At 34.2% G+C, this 21685-nt stretch overlaps 4 protein-coding genes across 12 annotated transcripts; 1 reads left to right on the plus strand and 3 right to left on the minus strand.

The window, feature by feature from the left end:
* Positions 1-346: 346 nt before the first annotated feature.
* Positions 347-5934, minus strand: Smg6 (Smg6 nonsense mediated mRNA decay factor). Of its 3 annotated transcripts, none has more exons than XM_070105638.1 (14): positions 5563-5934; positions 4956-5461; positions 4328-4870; positions 4146-4256; positions 3875-4093; positions 3748-3809; positions 3081-3226; positions 2892-3018; positions 2734-2829; positions 2141-2672; positions 1925-2075; positions 1199-1349; positions 1003-1139; positions 347-922 (listed from the first exon to the last, which is right to left on the minus strand). In XM_070105638.1, exons 1-14 carry the CDS (start codon positions 5789-5791, stop codon positions 786-788), a joined length of 3147 nt encoding a protein of 1048 aa, XP_069961739.1. In that variant the 5' UTR covers positions 5792-5934; the 3' UTR covers positions 347-785. The 3 variants fall into 3 exon arrangements, with proteins under 3 accessions (XP_069961739.1, XP_014092506.3, XP_014092505.3); XM_014237031.3 differs by having other exon boundaries at positions 3884-4093; positions 5545-5934; XM_014237030.3 differs by having other exon boundaries at positions 5545-5934.
* Positions 5935-6223: 289 nt separating this feature from the next.
* On the plus strand, positions 6224-7533 carry LOC106619047 (WD repeat-containing protein 91). 2 transcript variants are annotated; one of them, XM_014237011.3, is made up of 3 exons: positions 6228-6558; positions 6612-6752; positions 6811-7533. In XM_014237011.3, the coding sequence occupies exons 1-3, from the start codon at positions 6315-6317 to the stop codon at positions 7380-7382; spliced, it is 957 nt and encodes a 318-aa protein (XP_014092486.2). In that variant the 5' UTR covers positions 6228-6314; the 3' UTR covers positions 7383-7533. The 2 variants fall into 2 exon arrangements, with proteins under 2 accessions (XP_036223899.2, XP_014092486.2); XM_036368006.2 differs by lacking the exon at positions 6612-6752 and having other exon boundaries at positions 6224-6558.
* Positions 7516-12184, minus strand: Hr96 (Nuclear hormone receptor HR96). 4 transcript variants are annotated; one of them, XM_036367998.2, is made up of 6 exons: positions 11856-12184; positions 11084-11783; positions 9803-11007; positions 8744-8953; positions 8426-8635; positions 7516-8373 (listed from the first exon to the last, which is right to left on the minus strand). In XM_036367998.2, exons 1-6 carry the CDS (start codon positions 11859-11861, stop codon positions 8173-8175), a joined length of 2532 nt encoding a protein of 843 aa, XP_036223891.1. In that variant the 5' UTR covers positions 11862-12184; the 3' UTR covers positions 7516-8172. The 4 variants fall into 4 exon arrangements, with proteins under 4 accessions (XP_036223891.1, XP_036223890.1, XP_036223892.1 ...); XM_036367997.2 differs by having other exon boundaries at positions 11084-11792; XM_036367999.2 differs by having other exon boundaries at positions 11852-12184.
* Positions 12185-13213: 1029 nt separating this feature from the next.
* CD98hc (CD98 heavy chain) lies at positions 13214-17558 on the minus strand. 3 transcript variants are annotated; one of them, XM_070105641.1, is made up of 6 exons: positions 17376-17558; positions 16791-17035; positions 15453-15682; positions 13977-15241; positions 13575-13721; positions 13214-13513 (listed from the first exon to the last, which is right to left on the minus strand). In XM_070105641.1, the coding sequence occupies exons 2-6, from the start codon at positions 16963-16965 to the stop codon at positions 13432-13434; spliced, it is 1899 nt and encodes a 632-aa protein (XP_069961742.1). In that variant the 5' UTR covers positions 16966-17035; positions 17376-17558; the 3' UTR covers positions 13214-13431. The 3 variants fall into 3 exon arrangements, with proteins under 3 accessions (XP_069961742.1, XP_069961741.1, XP_069961740.1); XM_070105640.1 differs by having other exon boundaries at positions 16791-17048; XM_070105639.1 differs by having other exon boundaries at positions 16791-17057.
* Between the last annotated feature and the right edge of the window lie 4127 nt (positions 17559-21685).

Here is a 21685-nt window from a genome sequence, read left to right on the forward strand (position 1 = left end):
AAGTATAACAGCTTCGTTGGAACCGAAGTTAACGTTTTTTCTTGTTTTCTAATTGCTTGTTTTTTCCAGAAATTTGCCACTAAACGCTCTTTTGAATATCAGAATGGGTTCATTAAATTGGAAAACAAAGAGACATGAGTTATAGGAAGATTTTTATAGAGTTACCAACACGCTCAGTTTGTTTAAAACCGCTTTTGTTGTTGTTGTTAGATCCTATTAAAGGGGCGAAAATTGGATTACTTACACACTTCCAAAAACTCAGTCGGATCCCAAAAAAAACGCCCGAATCCGGTAACAGTAAATGACGCACTTTCAATACTAAGCAGAAAAAAATTCGAAAAATAAATTTTTTTCTGATAGAAAAACCACATTTATTGGAAGTAATAAAATTTCAGACGGAAAAAGTTGTATAAAAGTTTACCTAAACCCGATTGTACGCTTAACAAATTATAGGTACAATGCATAAGTTTACAAAAAGAATGCATAATAGTTATCGAAATGTACAAATAAATTCAAGTATGGCTACGTATATATTAGCACCAAGTTGTACAAATATATGTATATATATCTTTTATATATATAAGTATGCGCTAAAAGTTGGTGCATATTGTAAGTATATATGTATGTATATAAGAAATCCAATCACCAATTGTAATACATATGTACTCGTATGTATGCGAAATTTTTTTAACAAGCACATATGCCCAAAGTCCGGAACTCGTACAGGCGTACCTACTATTCAGGTATAAATCCTTGTATATAGTAAACAAAATGATTACACAGTGCTAGGTATGGCAATCCTTGACCCACTTCAGAAATTCACCCATTTCGCTAACAGTTAAATTGCGTGCCAACGCTTTTACGCGCAAATTACGATCTGTGGTGATCATTACCAACTCGGTTTGTATAAAATATTTGCCATCTGCAAAGAGTTTCAGCATTGTAATGAAACCGAATGAAACTATACTTTTTTTTTTAAATAAATAAGAGCACGCTAATTACCTTTATTGGTCTCAGTGCTCATGGTTTTCGAAAGTGCTACAGCAGTGGCCAAGATTTTATCATCATTCGACACATTCTCTTCCTCGCAAAGTGCAAATAGCGAAGCATTGAGAAATGAACCCTTCGTAGTTGCACATCTGCGGCAACAAATAAGGCAATTACAAAGCAATTACTTGCATAATAAACTTTTACATACTTCACATTATTTTTGGCGCTACGTATAAAGTCCAATGAACGTTTAGCGCACGTGGAAACGTCGTCATAGTGATGTATGCGCTGGAATTGTAAGGAGTTTTGGTAAGATTCCACTTTTACGCCTTTGGAGAGACCGTCTAACTCTTTCACCACTAAAAAAAAACAAAAAAAGAAAACATTTTTTCATTATAGAGTTTAAAGATTTTAACAAGGGTTGCGAATTTTTTATTTAAAAAATTTTGCATTAAAAAGTAAATCTTCACCAATCCGAATTAAAAATTGTATGTTTAATTGAAAATTTAATTTTTAATCCCAAATATCGCGTTAAAAATTTATTAAATATAAATCGATTGAATGTTTATAGTTGCTTTGCTTTAGTTCAAAATGGTAGAACACGAAAAGCTGTAAATTCGAAAGCAATTTTTAATTACAAAATTGGGATTATATATTTTTTTTCAAACCGGTATTTGCAATTCAAATTTTTTTCTTTTCCAATCCGGTACTTTGTTTTTAGTTTTCAATCCGGTATTTGTGATTGAGTTTTTTTTTCAATTCGGTACTTTGAATTACATAGTTTGTTTTTTAATTTTTCAAATCGGCATTGAAGATTAGATACATGAAAATTATTTTTAATGAAGATTACGAAACAAATATATTTAAATGTTAATTCAATTATATTTTAATGCATTATATGCAACTCGGATTTGAACCATGCCCAATAACCTACCAGTTAGTGGTATAATGAGTATGTAACGCTTATATTCATTTATAAGCTTCTGGAAATCATCAAGACAATCTATAAAACAGTTTGTATCTGGCATTAGATATTTCGGGCGCACTTCTATATATAGCGTGGTGTCGACAAATTTGAGTATTTCCTGTAAAAGCGAAAAAAATAATATTTATACAGCGCAAACCGGGAATTTAATTTCGTAAAAATTACTTCGAGTTTTGCGCTATACATTTTCTTCACATTCGACCGGGCCTCCAGTTCCTTTTTCCTCTTTGATAATTGCGAAATTTGCGCATCCTCAATACCGTCAGTTTTTGTCGAGTTAATCTCTTTGAGCGTTAATTCCATGCTTTCGCCATTTACCACAATATTTTCGCTGTTATCGTCTTCGTCACTGTGCAGCGTGCACAACGCCTTCTCCATAGCACCGTTGAGCTCTTCCAATGTAAATGTGTCGTTGCGCATTTGCAATTTCGTTCGATTTTTTTCGTACTGTGCATGAAAAGCGTATATTTTTAAAATTCGTGGAAAGAACTGCTCTCTATCATTTGAAGAATGCATGTCCAGATTCTTGTGCACACTGCTGTTATTTGTGGTGGACACGATCGGTGTAAAACCCAATAAATACAACTCTTCTTCCAAAACGCAGCGCGGCAATTTAGTTGTGGCCGATTCGTCGATCATGCGTCTAAGAAATTGATAAAAGCACTCCCATTCGGTCCAACAATCAATAATGATATGTCTGCGTTTTTAAATGAAATAAATTTAAATTTATCTTTAAGACAAATGCGCAAATTACTAACTCTTCACTGCGCACTGCCTCCCAAATGTCCACATGACGCGCCAACCAGTCTGTATAGACGTTTATATATTGCAGTAAAGTATTTAGATCGGCATTACTGTAGTAAAAGATAGCATTATACAGAAGCATAACTTATAAATGTTGCATGCGACAACTTACCAAAGCATTTCACCATCCAATATGTCAACTTTGAATGTTTCGTATAATTGATTGCACTTCTGTAAGAGCAGACCCAGGAACTGATTGCAAAAATTAAATGCATAGTAGCGGATTTCACGACGTGATTCTTAAATAATTTTAATTATGAGGAATTATTAATGACATATTATATTATGCACATCCACATACCTTTGTGCATATTGTGCTCGAGTAAAAAAATATTTAATGCCACTATTTTTAGTAGGCGAGATCGTTTCATTGGAAATGGGCTGCGACTTAGTAGAACATTAAGTTCCGCCAAAAGTTTGCGTTGCTGTTCGACAATAGACTCCATGCTTTAATTATGAAAAAACAAGAAAGCCCGTTAACTTCAGCTATAATACCCTTAACAAATAAAAATAATTTGATTTTCAACGGTCAGTTTGGATCATAGCTATACTGGTCCGATCTGTAATATTTGTTTGGGAATTGTACCGTAGCTTTAGATATTAATCCGCGCCGAATTTCGTGAAGGGTATATTGTCAAAAAAAAAAGTTGTTCACGCAGGACTGGATTTTGATCGACCAGTTTGTATAATAGCTTAGCATAAAATGGCCCAATCTAAAAAATTTCTTTGAAGATTGCACCGTTATCTTAGACAATAATCCATTCCAAATTTCATGAAGATATCTTGTGAAATAAAAAAGTTTTCCATAAAGGGGCATGCTTTCAGAGACGTACAGACAGGCGGACATGGTTATATATGTATAAGTTATAGGGTCTCTTTTTCTGTTTTAACAACTTCGTGGCAAACCCTGTACAGGGTATAATAAAATATATTTTTTCAACAAATATTTAAAAATAAAAATTATTTACCCTATGCCAGTGTATAATTTTCCAATTACATACAAATACAGCGATGTAAACCGACGTAGCAGCTAAAGTAGTAAAAAAAAGTTGTTTAGTATTGGAAAAAATTTTATTTTAGTAAAACTTCATTTACTTCACTTGCCTCTTCGCTTGACAACTCTTTCAACTTTTTTTCCTCTTTTATTGAAGCACTTTTGTTTTTATTGTTGTCCGGTTCAGAGGAATGATGCCATCGACGTACGCCGTCCACGTGTATCCAAACTTCTTTACGCATTGACTTCGAATTTCTACTGTTATTATTACGGGGGCTACCCTGATGCACCGGCGAGTTCTTTAATTCAGTCTCTTCATACTTAAAAAATATTTAGTTATTTTTAAAAATTATTTATTTCATATAAATTTACCTTCTTACGAATCTCATCGAACAAAACTAAAAGGCTCTCGCGTGCTGAATATATAGCATTGGAGGACATCAAGCTACGCATGTGATAATAAACAGCGTCGAATTTTTTGCGCTATGTTAGTAAAATAAATTGATATATATTTAATTGCTAAAACTATTTAACTTTCAAATCTTTCGGCTTACCGCATGTATTGATACAATGGCCAATTGATTATAGGGAATGCCATTTGTTGGTATTAGTACTTGTGCTTGCTGATAATATTTGGCTGCATCGGTATAATCATTTGTTTGCATTTCCTTAGTTTTGTAACGACAAAGGTCACCTAGACAAATCAGCAGCTTCTGGGCGGCCACTTTGGCGATAAATTCAAATTTGTGCGTTGAACGTTGTGGTTGTACTTCCTTAGCTATAGTGATATTGTTTCCTGGGTGTTGTAACAGAACATTTGCGATTTTCTGATCGGTATTTATATATTTTGAATTAAGTTTCATATGCAGGTTAGTATAGAAATCTAAACCCTCGTCAATAAGTAAAAGCAATCGATCGTGTATATCATCAGCAGTTAGCTTGGTACTTGATATGAAATATTCTCGCACATTATAGTACAGCAACTTCCAAAAAAATGTGTCGATTTTCTGTTCACAGCATAATTTTAACTGTTGCAGTAACAGATTAGTAAATATGTTTTGAAGCTCTAAACGTGCTTCATTAAACTCAGACCAGTTCTAAAAAATATTAAAAAGTTTTTAAAAATACAGTAGAAAATAAATGCATTAATTTGATATAGTTTGCGTTCTGTAATCAATTTACCTCAATGACTATATTTTGCTGTAATACCGATGTAACTTTTTCGTAAAGTTTTGGTAAATGTTCAGCATATTGTACTAGAGTAAGCATTTCGAACCAAGGTGGTTGTTTCAGTTGCCGTTGGAACTGGCGTATGGGTGATTTTGTTAAAATATTGTCGGCTTTCGTGAACTGTTCACTGATTTGATGAATACGCGTTGTTGTTTTCTTACTGTTATCTCGGCCAACATATTTTTCACTACCGTTCATATTTTTTTCTGCAGTAATTCGTTGTACATGTTTGGCATCGTTTAAACGCAGTATTCCTGGTATTGAACTATTGCCGACATTTGAGTTTGTAGATGGAGTGACATTTTTGATATTAGTTGCTTTGCTATCAACTGCTTTCCCGCTGGTTTCCAAAACGGGCACAGTTTCTCTTTTGAAATTGTTTTTATTTAGTGTCCTGGTACAGGGCGCGCTTTTTTGCAAGAAAAAATTAATGCTCGTAGCGTCTATGGCTCCGTTTCCTTGAAAAAAAAAAAACAATAATTCTATTGTTAATATTTATTCAAAATAATTTGATTATGCCTATTTCGAATGCAAAGCTCACCTTGCTGGTTAGCATTACCTGACGTCGTCTGCTTTTGCAGAAAACGCCTAGACATCTTATCATTATCATCTTTTTTTGCGGCCCCCTTGGACGTCGAGGGTTGATCGCTAGAACTTTGCCTTGTTGTATCATCAACTGTTACCAATGAGTTATCGCTAACATCTTCAACGATCCTCTTTTGCAGTCGCTTTGGCAGATTCCTTATTATCGATATATCATTTTGTTCTCGCGCTCCCTTTTGATTCATATTTTAATTTCAAACTTTCCACCAACCACTGCATTTATTAAGGTTTAATTTGCGCGCAATTAAAATACGAAAAATCGAATTTTTCTCACAACAATTCCACGCGATCATACAAAATTTGCAATTGGCAATAGGTATATGCACACATAATAAAATGTCAAATGATTACGATAGCGATGTCATTACAAAACTTCTCATCCGCAACACTACCGATAATCGAAAATTCACTTTCTCTTTACTAATTCTAATGATCCATTCTGGTTTCGCTGCTCCTGCATAACAATTTAATACGGTTTGAAGTTTATTATTTCCATGTATACTATTATGTTTATGTATACATTAAAAATATTTAACGTGTTAACTATTAAAAACAAAATTAACTTCCCTTGTCCAGCCCCATAATTGCAACTCTGATATTGTTTTGAAGTTTTTCTCTTATTTTGCTTACATTTATACAGATGTTTACTTCATCTTATCTGTTTCCATTTTCCTAACAAAATAAATAGATTGCGAAAATTTCGGTAACATGGCACAAGTAACATTTCTCGACAATCTTTTGAAGGAATATTTGGTATTTCGAGGTTTCTCCTCCACATTAAAAACTCTTGACCAAGAACAAAGAACTGAAAAAGATCAGAGCTTCCGTTCTGAAAAATTGTTGGAGAATTTTAATCAGTGTATACAAAACCATGATTTATCAGCATTACGTTCGCTATGGACACACTTGGATAGTAATCTGTTCAGCAAACTGGAACACACTTATGCCACAGGTAAGTTTCTATTCGACTTTCACAGGCTCCCATTTAACCCTACTTTCCATTAGCTGTGAAGAAATTGGAAAATAGCCTGTTGAAGCTTTACCTGGTGACTGCTTATTCAAACAATCGTTTGGACAAAGTCACTGAATTCTTTGCAAAACTCGCAGCAGAACTACAACAGCAAAGCGAATGGAAGGACTGGTTTTGTATGCATACTATGAGCAATTAATTTAACACAAAATAATCTAAATAAAATTTGTTCAGATTTTCCATTTTGTAAAAACGCAGAGGAATCGCCAACTTTTGCTTTGTACTTTTCGAAACAATGGCAGGATACATTACAGTTATCCTTGCGAAACTTTCTTACAACAATATATCAATGTTTACCACAACCAACATTCGTGCGTGCGGAGTATGAGGCCGCGCACATAAGACGTCTTCAAGAAGAGAATGCTTTGTTAAAAACTCGTTTACAACAAGTGCAACAACAGTTATCGACATCAAGTAGTACACAAAATCTTAATACTGCGGGCAGTGATTCGAGCGGCACTCGACGTCGTACATCATATAGGCCTCAGCAAAGTCTTACTGACATTTTGCCGTTTGATGTCAGCCCACCCGGGCATGTAGTGGACGACTTTTCAGTAATTTCATCCGAAGTAAATAATGTGGCACAAGCAAGTGACGCACAGGCACGAGGATTGCGTTTGTTAATACGTAATATTGGATCGGGTGGTTCGCCAGACACTGGCGGTCGTAAAGATGCTAACAGTGGCGGAACTAATGACAAGGCCAACAAGCGCCGTTCCGGTAGTGTGGGGCGTAATTGGATTTGAAGATGTTTTACATAGAGGAATAAGAAATATTTTAATTATAGTCCTAACATTTACATTTACTCCCTAAAGTTCTACATAGATATTCATTATTGATAATTTACAAACAGCCGATAGAAATAAAAGCATAGCGATATTCCATTGTTACACAAAATAGACTCTTTTTTATTGAAACATATTTTAGATTGAATCTGTGTTATATAAATTGCACATTTTAAACTACCAACTTGTGTTGTGTTGCATCTAACAGTGAATAGGTGATGTATTATAGTTGCTCAATTTAAAATTGTTTATGCCTATATAGTATATATGCATTCGGATTCAACATTCTCATTTATCAGTGTATAATATTAAAAATAGCATAACTTTAAGTTTGTAATAACTAGTTAGTGTTGTACATTTATCACATGCACCCGAGCTGACGAGACATTTCTATGTGTTATACAATGCAATTTATTAATATACATAGTTGCTTTCGCGTTACATTCAACAATTCATATTTTATTATAAAAATTACCTACTTTTTTTCTTTATTTATTTTAAAATGGATAAACTTCTAAATGTACAGTGATGGATAATGCCCTAAAGTAGCACTGCAGAAATAAAAAATATCTACTTTGCTCCTAAATATATTACTGGCGCATAAAAAAAAAGTAAAACAAAACAAATACAAAGCAATGCTACTCTATATAGTAGTTTCAACATTATTTATAAATATATAATATATATATATATATATATGTAAATAGTGTAAGCAAGCGTTTAGTTAGCCCGTCACTAATATGATATTTAACTAATGATTTTTCAAATCAAATATTTCCCTCAAAAGCGGTTCTACTTGTGAGGGATTCACATTTAAATAAACACCAATCACAAATTGATTCAGACGTTCAACATCCGAAATTTTCTGTATTAACTTGATAAAAGCTGACTTTGCTTCGCAACCAGGATAGACGCTCTCTAGATATCTTCGCAGAAGATAATAATAAGAGTTCTGCAAAAGAGATATATTAATATAATAATATATTTTGTATATGTGTGCGCACCTGCTCCAAACGAATGACATCCGCGTGTATGACACGCGCACGCGTCGGTGTAAAAAGCACAATTGCGCACATGATCAAAATTATATTTTCATCCATGCGCCACTTCTCATCGAAAGTACCGACAAATTTCAAAATTTCCTCGTAAATATTTCCCTTTGCTTGCTTTAAAATCTCTGCGCGTACATGAGCCATATTGGAAACGTGCGGCAACTGAATGAAATTGAAAAATTGTATTTAAAGTTTTTTTAAAAATTAATCAAGTTATACAAGTTGTTTTAAATTTTAATTTTTTAAACAGTGACGTATAACAACTCCTACCTTCCACGTATTGCGGTTATTGTCATATGTTAGCACGGAACGCATGATCATCATTTCGGTGCAACCACCTTTTAGTAATGCTACTTGATCCTCCTGGCACATATCGCGAAAAACGCTAATCTTTTTAGCCATTTTTATTAAACGTTTTATGGCGACTGCCGTTAAATTAATCACCTGCAGAAGTTTCGGATCCTGATGCGTGTCCTCTGGCTGTAAGTGGATTACATTTTCATTTCATTAGTCATATAACGGTTCAAAGATTTGTTCCGAAATAGGCATTACTACTATGTAAATATGAGGAAATTTCTTATCAAACATTTTCTATCAACAAAAAATATTGCTGTTTTGTCCCATAAGTTTGTTTGTACTAATGCAATGCCGTGGTCAATATTTGACTTTAATTTAAGAAATATTGATTATTTTATATTATTAAAAATGTCGTTTATAATATGTATATAGTATGTGAAAAAGTATAATGTAGGATATCATATGTTGAATTTAATATTTTTCTGCACGCCTAGTTATTTTTTCTGATAATAATTGATGCAATTAACCACCTGCGAAAACTTATGTAGCATTTTAGATTTAGTAATAGCAATATTCGTCTGATTAGTTGATCGGAAATGCCTATATATGTATATATGCACATATACACATTTGGCTGACTCATTATCCGTGGCAAATAAACCGCTTAATGGTTAACAAAAGTGGTGGAAAAACATACACAGTTTTTATTTGTTTTTATAGGTTTACAGTGAATCTGATACGTAGACAGCAAATGACAATATTCAATATACCCAAGCTATAATAATCAAAACATTTGACTCATACAACTATAAGCCGAATTCGCGCATATAATTTTAGCCTAGTGTGAGTTTGAAATAACAGGTGTTCAATTTCGTGCGCTTTTTGACACATTTTAACTGATAAGATAACATATGTGTTGTACTTATCATTTAGTACCACAAAAAAAAATTACACAAAAAAAAAATTACACAAAATAAAAGCGAGGACACAAAAACCAATTATGTAAATCAATTTCTGATATGTTTTACTCACCTTAACTCTATCGTCACCCATCATAAGTAAAGATAGATCGTTGTCCATTGGATAATAGAGTGCTTCGCTGGCCAATTTCAACTCACGCAACTTCATGTGCTCAGCTTCATTGAGATCCCGACCCGTTATTGCATTTGTTGGCGAGCAAATAGGTGGTTGCTGCAATTGTGTATTGCAACCACTGTAGCCACATTGTTGTTGTTGTCCTGAGTTTTGCATTGTCATATTATTTGCTGTATATTGAAATTGTTCTTGTTTTACACGAGGTTCTGGCGGTAAATTGTTAAAAGCCTGAAATTCTATTCTTATCACCTCGGATAGCACAGACTCCAATGAATTTAAGCTATCGCCCCCACTTGAATTGTCGGGAAATGAATTTTGTATGAATGTTTTTATATCGAAGTGCTCACTATTAAAGTCTGCCGCATCAGCTGTTAAGTCTGTAGGCGAATTTGGATTTATGAGTCCGGCTGAGGTACTTGGCAGTTCAATGTTGGATTGTATGCTTGTTGGTGAGTTGCAGCGTAAAGCGTGATTGGCCATAGAGCTATCTGTAGGCGTAATAGAAATACCTTGTGACGAGTTTTCTAAGGAAGCTGTCACTGAAGGTAACTCTGCTGGAGATCCCAGCTGTAAGGTCTGAGATTGAATGGGTGTTAATGTGTGATCCGGTGTGTCTGTTCTTATTGTCATGCCTTGTATATTTATGGGCGATTCAATCATTAAATCGGAGTTAACCGACATTGAATGTTGATCACGAGAGGACACGCCATTTACAAAATCTTGCGCCATAACGGGACTGTTATTGAGCATTGAATGTAGCAAATAATTTCCTTTCTCCGTGCTTTCCGATTCTGTAGGCGCTTGTTGTGTCGGCAGGAATGATGTATCCTTATTATCCTTTGTAGCATCTAAAAGTAGTTTATGCAATTCATCGCTGCGTGTTGGTGGATTCAGCGTATTGAATATTTTATTGATTATGCGCAATGCTTCAGCAGGTGTATTCATAAATTTATTCATTATATCTAGCGCGTCTTCTGGACATTCCATAAGATTCCGTATGAATTGCACAACATCTTGTGGAGAACTAACAATCTTTGAAATAATTTCTAAAGCATCGGTAGGCGAACTCATAAATTTCGTAAACACCGTTAGTGCATCAAATGGTGAATTCATTATTTTACTAATGATTTTTAAAGCGTCGCCTAATATAAAGAAGAAATAAGATATTAGTCATATATAAGATATTAACCATAATTAGTGAATGTCATGGAAGCTCACCGGGGAATGCAATCAAATGTGACACGAGCCGCAATGCGTCTTTCTGAGAAGTAAGAATTTTCTCCACAATAGCCAGCGCTTCGTCTTTTGTACGCATTAATTTACTTATCATCTGAGATGCACGATCGGGATCACCAACAATAAATTCAACTATTTCCTCACTGGTCATTAGTTCAGGCTTTGTCTCACCATCCGATTCGACTAACATTGGCGATCTTATTGGTGACTGTATTGGCACATTAGCGCTCAACGGTGATGACTGATTACCCAAAGCCGCTGATCCACTATTATTACTCCCTGTGCCTTTACCACTATCAAAAGAGCTTTGCGAATCGTGTGAAACTATATCAAAAGCCGCACTGTCTGTTATAGATCCTTCTTTATTATCATTGAGTCGGCGTTTAGCGCGGTTGTTTTCTATTTTACGTCGTTTTATAAGCTTATCTTCCTCTGACATGATATTTTCACTTTTCATACCAATATCTAAGCACTTTTTCAGACGACATCTCTGACAAAATCGTCGAGTAACCACAGTAATTTCACAATTTTGACTAAAGGGACAGGTAAACTGTTTCTTTGCCAAGGCATTTCTACGAAAGAAAGCCTTACAACTCTCACAGGTAACCGCATTAAAATTGTATCCCAATGCCTTGTCACCACAAACAGCACAGCTTTTTGGCGGTGACATTTCCACAGAATCCTTAGAACACTATTTAAGAAAAAAAGGTTTTTTAAATAAAAATACAACAAATAACCCATTGTGCTTACCTACTAACATATAACGGGTTATCACCTCAACCCCGCAGTCTAATAATTAAAGTCGACAAAATTTCTGCTCGGCGCGTTAATTAATGTCGTTAGCAACTTTGTCAATTTTTACCTCCTTCTCGCAATTATTATATTAAGGCGCTTCACTGTATTTCGTTGCCTGTTTGTTTACCTTTACTGATTCTTGTAATTGTTGATAGTTAACATTTTTATGTTTCCCAACGTCATGATGAAATGTAAATACACTTCGAACGCCTCCTGAAAATGCTGTAGCAAATTTCCAATAACTTTTTAACAACTATATCAGCCAATAAGGCACAATTATCAAAGTGTCAAACGATACTTCGACAGACGATGAACAATGACAGTTGCCATACAAAAAATTAAATAAGTAATTGCATACGTTATATATATTTTATGACATCTAATCGCGAAAGATTGTGATACTGTGATAACTCCGATACATTCTAAGAATTAAATGTTTTATTTTCTATTAATTTTGAAAATCCAAATGTTAAACAATTTAGGTTTCCTTTTAATATATATCGATAAAGAGTATAAATCGATAAGTGTACTCACAGCTGTTAACTGTCATTACAGTTGTCCAAAATAAATCCTTAATAGAATAGATTGAAATACGAGACTAAACTTTTGTTTACTTTTAAAAAATGTTAAAGAAAACTAAAAATTCAAAATATCCACCTCCCCCATCTCCACCAACTGTTGAACAAATATTGAAAGATATGGAAACTTTTCATGTAGATTTGAGTGACGAGACTGTAAGAGGACAATCGCCTAGAAATGATGCGCAACACCAAGATTGGTGGAATCGCTTCGAAAAAGCTGTCACTGATCACAAAGACTTAGTAACGCTTAATAGTGAAATTCGGAATTATCAACTTAAGTTGGAATCTGCAAAAATAGAACTGGAAACCGAAGCTCAGTTGCTTAAGAATGCTATTCAGGAGCAAAGAGAGAAAATTGATGAAGTTTTGCTAAACGGAAGTAGTTGAAATTATAAACCCAATAAATAAAATAAAAATATTAATTAGAGCGCAATAATTAGATTTTTTTTAAATCACCAGCTGCATGCAAGTGTTTGACATTTTTCAAAATCGAATTTTTGCACGAATTTGGTTTTCTGGAAATTGTGTATCTATCAATTATATATTGAATATGAAACAGTAAAAATACGTTAATCTGTACCAAAGTCGTAAAAATCTTACATTTATGTATTCAGCAAAGAACACCAGATATCGGACTTTCATATTTGAGCTTTGTCCGACCACTCCATGTAATATTTAATTTTTCCCGACTGCCATGAATTATTAAAAAATTCTATGCAATAAAATAACAGCAGAGTACTTTTTGCAATGCCTTTAATATTATATTTATATATATCGTTTTTCAACTTTGAAAAAAATATTTTATTTATTTATGTAAAGCGGTAACATTTTACTTTATGCATAACGTGATTAACTTTCAGCAATATTAATACACAGAACATTTTCTTTTTTTTATAATATTGTCACATTCATTTAAATATATGTGAAATTAAGGATTTTGCATCCCTTATAAATTTAACCTGATGTTACAGGTACATAAGTGAGTATTATTGTAGCTTCAGGGGAGACCTCTACAGAATTTGTTTGAACTTTAGATCTGAAAAAAAGGAAGCAATATTAGATCGATTCGCTTATTAAACATCAGGTTGAATTCTTACTTGACAGTAATGCCCGATATATTATAGTTCTCACTAAGTGCATACACTGACATTTTGTCTGGTAATGACGGGTAGATGAATTCGCCTTTTACAGTAGTATTTGATGGATTGAAAGCTACGAAGTAACCAGGATTACCAGATTTTATTCTGTGAAAGAAAGTAAAAGTTTGAGTTAAAACATATACTTTTTCATTCGTAGGATTCTATTTTATTGTTTGTAATAGAAAATTTTGAATTCTAAAGTATTTTTAGCTTCATAGATATCTCACCTTTGCCTGCAAAGTGTGCGTGTTAGTAAAAAAAAAAAAAACGAATATAATATATAATATAAGTTTAGTGAGTTACTTCAAGTCTTTTTAATAAATAGTATATATATATATAATATAATAATATATAAATTACCTGGAATAAGCAAATAGTCCTTCTAAAGGAAAAACATTATATTCTCCATGCATATAAGATGGTGACAATCGCAATTGCTTTATTTCAGCAAAAACTTCTGGATTCAAATCCTTAAAAAGTGATGTGTTTGTCATTGCTACAACTGGTACTCCTGGCAATAACGACACAAATAATGCAATTGCTGAAGGATCGCTTTTCAGACTAGCAACTGGTGATTGCTCTGCAAAGTTCCACTGCAGCCATGTGTCATTGCCCACAGCATTTAAAATATTTTCGAATTCACTTCGAAGTTTTGCAACACTTGAACCTGTACGCAAAGTGTGGACAAGTGGACCATATATCGGTAAATCCACACCCCATTCACCATTCTTAGTATGGTAAACCTCTGGACGTAAAATATCATCTGCCACTGATAAGAAAGCATCTGCAGAGATGTTCTTTACGAACATTTTATACTCATACAACAAATCGCCCAGACCTTCTTGGAAAGTGCTGTGAGTATGTGTCCAAAATCCATAGTCAGTGTGGCCGAAATTGCCATCCGAAGACACAACCTCATCAGGTGTCTTGTCAGAGAGTAAAAAGAATTTGGTATTCTTTAAACGGAATCCTTTAATACCCAAAGCCAGCAAATGTTTTAAAACTCCTTCGAATTCTTTCTTAACGTTGACGTCATTCATTTTCAAATCATAAAGACCTGCACCGAATTGTGAGAGTACGTAGTTGCCTACTTCAACTTCATCCCAAGCTGACGTATTTTGGAGTGAACGCCAATTGCTGATATTCTGCGAACCCTCTTTCCATATGAAAGCTGAACGCTTTGATTTGTCACTTTTGGCTTCAGTGAATAAAGTTGAATTACTTGGCACATAATTTGGCGTTAGGTCCAGTATAACATTGATATCCGCATTTTTATAACTATCAACAATACCCTTGAGTTTTTGTTCAACAGCAGGATCATGTACCAAATACGTTAGTGCAGGTGGCAATTCATATATGACAGCCGAAGCTCCAACAACTTTTGCACTCTCAATATCGCTATCTACAGCTTCGAGTGCATTGAATTTAGCGAGGACGCCACGTTTGTACCACGGCAGTGGTTCAGGTGCGGCACATTTTGGAGCATCAACAATTATAAGTATGGCACAGATCAACATGCCGGCCCAAATTGCCCAGAAACCAATAAAGAAAATCCAACGTAAACGTACCCAAAATGGATCATTGGCGTATTTCATGAGCTCTTCTTTAGTCATGCCAGTGAAAGCCTGAAATTAATCACGAATAGTTTAAATTTAAAATGTTTGTGGCATTGGTTAATTTGTAGGCATAAAGAAAGTGAAAGCAATGGTATAGAGCTTACCAAATCTTTATCCTGCGTAACAAGTAAATAGTTGTACGCAAATATTTGTGCGTAATAGAATGAATAAAGCTTCGTTAATCCCAAAAACAATTTTTTTTATTCTTTATTTTACGTACCTTTCCATTGACAGCGCCAATGTCAATCTTCGCATCACCATTTTGGTGGTCCCCTCCTTTGATAAACTTCACTTCTTCACGCTTATCGGCCAATTTCTCGTTGTCTTCGGCACCACTTAACATTTGTTCGTCGGCACCATCGTTCAAACCGTTTTGTTCCGCCACCATTGTTCCGTTTTCTTTATTTGTAACAGCAGCAGTATCTACTTTTGTATTTTCGGTAATGGTACCTGTTAATGATAAAAAAATAGGCAAATGTATAATCTTAAAATATTGAACGAACAGATAATTCGCAAATATTCAAATACCGATGTTATTTTTGGAAAATTTATGCACAAAAATCTACGCAAGGTTTTCATTGAAAAATTTCGATTTTCAAAAGCATTCCTCTGATTTATTTTTTTTGATTAAGTGTACATATAGCAAAATAAGATGAAGGCTAAGATGTACTAATCAAAAATCCTAATTCAAAGGTACTTTTTTATGGAAAAATTATAAAATTAAACTTACGGCTTGAATTTAACATGGTGAACGCCTCAGAAAACGCACAATATTACGCTGCGAAAAGTAGCTGTGTAATAACTTACTGGCTACTTGAAACTAAATTTTTCTAAAATATTTTATGAGTATCAACTGTGCTATTGTTATTAAATTTAAAATACTTCACAGATGCAAAATACATACATTTATGTATCTAATTTTTTACCCATTGGTACGTGTCATTCAAGTAATTGGAGTACATTTACATAAGTGTGATATATTATTATATACATATGTTAGAAGTAATAATCGGGTGTGGTCACGACTTCTTTGCACTTATTAATAATGAATTAATTTAAAGTTTGACCACATATGAATGCTTGCAAGTTTAAATTAAATCACATAAAGGTACAAAAATTTGTAAAGATTTTAACATGTACACCAATACATTCTTATTTTTTGAATGTCGAAGCAATTTTACATCTCATTACACGACGTCATGCATGTTATACGATCAAGTATGTTATACAGAAATAAAATCCACACTTATCAATTGAGGTTAAGCCTCATCTACAGTCTCTTGATTTATTTGAATGCACTTATTCATCCAATTTAAGCTTAAAACGGATGTACATACATACATATATATAAACGTACTACCTTTTACACACATTCGTTCAGTCAATTTCTTGGTATCCAACTCGCGACTTTTTGGTATCGTGTATGTATACTTAATACATAGGGAAATCTTCAAGGCTATTGCATCAGCATTCCCTTCACCCATTATTTGTAGAAGACTTTTCCCATTTTCACATATTTACTTATATCTATAAATGAAAATCTCAAAAATTAGCCTACCTTCTAATTCAGGTTTTGTGGAGGATTCTACAGAGTTTTGAGGGTACTTCTCGGGCGGTGCAAATCCTTGGTCCTCTGGTATTTGCTTGTAAAACTCTTCTAATGGCGGTGGCTGCTCCTTTTTGGAAGATGTAGATCCGTTGACGTGCAATTTAAGAATGGCAGTACTTTTCATTTTCAGGCGTTTCTTTGACAGATGTTTCTTTTCCGCAATTTCAGTGTTTAAAAACGCAATGTTTGTTTAACTGACAAAATTAACTAAAAGAACTTTAATAAATGTTAAAAATTGGAAGTTACTTATAAATGTATATATTACACAATATGAGTTTATTATTTAATTATGGTTTCATTGGCATGGAATCTAAACGCTTATTAGCTATTTTCCGACAGCTGGCGCAAAATGCATTTTTCTTGCACTATTTTGTTTGTTCTTTTCTATATAATCAGAGCAAAAAACTGGCACATCAAAGTTTTATTTATTTATTTTTAAATAAATTTTTGCCTAACTTTCATCACTACTTGATTAATTTTATATGCTTTCACTTAAACAATTACTTTCACAATTATAAAACGCATTGTCCTCACCAAATATCACGTAAGTCCTCCTTGTGCGCTGATCAACGTTTGATCATTTGATGAACTCGAATGTCCAGTCAACGATCCAAACATTGCAAACTATTTGCGAATGACGAGGAAAAACTTGTTTCTTTCAAATTCCATGTCAGTGACTGCACCGACCGGTATGAACACACGGACGAACGGTAATGCCGGCGAGCACATGGACATTGGACATTGCATATAATGTTCATGCAAACACTACTTTACATACATACATACGTATATATGCAACAAACGGTGTGCATATATTTATAAACATATGTATACATGTATATGTACGTATGTACTTTTGCGTATAAGAAGTATTCATGCTAATGTTAATTAGTGGCTTGCTCTCATCTTAATATGCAAATGCAGTGCAGCGCACTCGTAATAATTTTACTTCATATATATAGCTTTATAAAAATAAAAACATGAACAAACTCGTATTAAGAAATATCCACAAGAATTATCAGAGATTACAATTTTGAAACCTTGCATCTGTTTAATATCCCGTTCGTAAAGCGTATTTATGCTTATATAAATTAAATAATTTGTCGTAATATTTAATACGCACTTCACCACATTGCAATTTTTTTGTTTAAAAACTGAATTACAGAAGTGGTAAAAATATGTATACTGAGTTTTAAGATACCAAATTTCTATCGAATTTGTAAATAAATTCATTAAATCAAGTGAATTGTAAAATTAAATAACTGTGGTGCTTGGATATTTATTAACTCATATAGAAACTAATAAAAAATATTAAATTTGACCATTTGTAAAATATATCTCATATCCTTATCGAAAATAAGATGCAAATGTCAAAATGTCCTTTGTTCAATGTGTTTTGGGCGCCATCTAGGTGTGAAACATTCACCTGTAAAGGCAAATGGGAATTCAATTGAATTCGCTAAATTGCCGAGTGGCATGCTAAAGAAACAGAAAATCAAAAACTAAACAGTCATATGCATATAAAAAAATAATAAAGTAATAATAATAATAATAATAAGAAAAAATAATAAAAATAATAAAAAAATAATAACACCAAAAGTAACTAATTACAAAAAAACTTGGTAAACATATGTTTAAATTTGTAAAACTGATTGTAATTTAATTGTGTAATAGTTAAAGGCCTTAATTTAAAAATTATAAACACTTTTAAAGCAAACTTTAATTTTTTGTTCTAAAATTTAGTTTAAAAAGCTTTTTGAAGCCAAAATTAGTTTATCCTTTTTTACAAATTGTCTTTAATTGTGCATATTTTCACTGAATACTAATGAAATAATTGCTCACTGACACTATAGTGTAACGCCTCCTTGAACAAATACAATTGGTAAATTTGCGCTGAATGACAAACACACATACATACATACAGAAATGCATACCTTTTTATTCGATTTGGCACAATGACAGTGACATGGGATGAAATTCGTTGAAATGCAATGAATGCAAAAATGATTGAAAATGCACTTTTAAAGAGTTAAAATATAAAAAATGCAGTTTAACGCCAGATTTAATTTTCTTCTGAAACACGTATTTATTTTAAAGAGTTATGCTAGTCTATGATTTTCGAATTTTCGATTTTTTCGGTTAATGTAAGCTATGTAGCGGAACCCAAAAATATCATTGAATTAGTTGAATAGTGAAAAAATTGTATTTTTGTTATCCAAGGTTTCGTATTAGTCAGCTGAAGTCTGTAAAACTTTAAACGTATTTTCATCGAAACTTTATTTTTCGAATTGGGCTACAATAGTAGTCGAAGACTATTGCTTGTATCCCTTTGAAAATGAAATGCAGCTTCACAGTAACATTATCTTTTAAACTACGTTTTTTGTTAGCATTATAACTTTTTTTAGGCTGATCCTGTTACAATCGCTATCAGGGATCTCAATTGCACAGCCTTTAACGCCGGTCTGTTATGCTTTTTAGGTACCATATAATAATAAAAAAATTCTCATATTCGATAAAACGCTTTGAGCCTACCACAAATTTCTTAGAGCCGCTAATGTCAGTTGTGGCTTTGACTCCTGCTTCGCCAAAAGTTTGACCGCGAACATTTGCAACCGCAGTCCTACAAAAGCTGGACATAGGAGGAGAACTGCTTGAATGTTGCTATCTCACCTTTCTTCATACAACTTTTACAATTTGTGCCCGTTAAGATATTTAGCCTTACCGCATGTCAGAAGTATCTCGCAGTCGCTCAGGGGCTGGCCATTAGCCATCGCCGACTAAGCAACGAGTTTTGCGTTTATCAACTTCGTGGTTTTCAGCGATTTCGCTAAGGCCAGGCACCCAAACGAGCCTGATAATGAAGTAGCTTGATGTTACTGATAGTGAAGGTAGACACTCTTTACTAAATTTGAGCACATAAGTGCGAACTCAATGATAATATCGCCGCTCTGCTGTCAGAGTGAATGCTCACTTCCGTGAAAGAAGCTGCACTTCGGAGCAATACATCCTCTGTTGCCTTAATAGGCAACTTCTGCATAAAAAACACATTGCAAAGATCCGGTAACCTAAATCTAAGCTTGACGGAGATCTCCTTGCAGAAAACTCCACCAACTATTCCTCTGAATTTCGACCCATCTGTGAAAAAGTTCTTTTCAGCGATATCGCGGCATTCACATATCCCTTGTCGGTATGCGAGCAGATAAAAAGCCACGAGGAGTAGACACTGCGACGCAGTGGTTCAACTTCGCAGCGATGAAGTTAAAGAAGGAGAGAGGTTCGGATAGCATGAGTTCCTAATCATCGTCGCTCGGAGAGACCCTCTGAAAAACGTTATTTTGAAAATTTTCGGCAATTTTATATCATATGGGAATATGCAAAACTTTTAAACGCTCAAATAAATGTTGAATAAAGCCCGAAAGAGAGGCTTTAGACTGGCTAAAACACTTAAAGAAAGGGCAAACGCGAATAAAGTGTCTCATATAAAGCTTGTGATATGAAAATTATTAAATCCTTTATGTTCTTCTGAAAGTTGTTAAGATATTTTTTTCTAATTTGACTTTAGATTGATCTTAGTAATACTTGTAGTATTGCGTTGATCAGCAACCAAAAACTGTAATGTAGATTGTCTTTTCTCTCCATCTTAACTGGTTTGATATTGATATAAAAATATTGTACTTGATATATGCAGCGGTTATCAACCGTTTTGCAGTGGACACAATGATTTTATATAAAAAAAATGCTTTGGATTTTCGCTAAAAGATCGTAAATGTCAAAAAGCTAACATCGATCACAGTATTAATTTATTTCGCGTAAAAGATTTGAAACCCCCTTCAGATAATTCATCTGTATTATGACGCGCATCAAGCACACAAAGCAATCAAATTAACAAAGCGCCGGTCACTCAAGGCGGCCTGAGCGTGAATGAATGCATTAGCGCTAGAATATGGCCGCCCCTCAGTCTAACGGCGAACTCAGAAAAGTATCCTTTACACTTGAAGAGTCCGCAAGCGGCTCTAATGTACTTAAGTGCAAGATCACCTTTACATACAGACAACAAAATATGATTGCTTACAAACACAAATGCATTTCCATGCTTAAATGCGTAGCTGCTGGCAGTTAATTACTTTGCATTGTTCAGCTTTACTGGTGCTTACAATATTTACTCGGCGATTAAATTTTTCATTTTTACAACTGAGCAACCGTTTGCTGCAGGCGCATACTAAATAAGTACGAGGCAACGATAAGCGCCGTTACAATTGACCACTGGTCAAGCAACGACATTGTAAGCTTGCCTTTTTTTGCCACCCCGTTCGGCAAAGACAATAGCTAACGGTTTACATGCCGTGGCATATCCTTGCCGGTGATCGTCTTACGTTCTCTAAACATAAACTGAGTTCATTTGCAAGCACATGCTAAGGTGTGTGTGTCTTTGTATGCAAGAGTGCACGCGCTTTTCGCGTTTGATGAAGTCCAGTGCGGCTGACCTTTTCCAGTTTTGCTATGCGCGATCTAATCGCTCGATGTCGCATTTGATTACTAAACAAACATTGCCCTACGCACACACACAAACACACACGTAGCCGTTGTGTATGGCACTCAATTGGGAAAATCCTTTCTGCATGAAAACAGCCGCCGCAGCAGAAATTGTAATGCATAAGGTTGAATTCGATCGCCAAGTTGACTGGAACGGACCTGAACCTGATCCTGGTTTGACTTGTTTATGGTGCGTTAAGATCTCGAATTGCGCTGACCAGTGCCTCTAGCTGTTGCATGTGTTGTTGTAACACCAGGTCAGGTATGTAATTTCTAGATATATATATATACTTGTATATATATGTGTGTGC

Source organism: Bactrocera oleae, chromosome 2, assembly GCF_042242935.1.
Source record: "Bactrocera oleae isolate idBacOlea1 chromosome 2, idBacOlea1, whole genome shotgun sequence".
Classification (NCBI taxonomy): domain Eukaryota; kingdom Metazoa; phylum Arthropoda; class Insecta; order Diptera; family Tephritidae; genus Bactrocera; species Bactrocera oleae.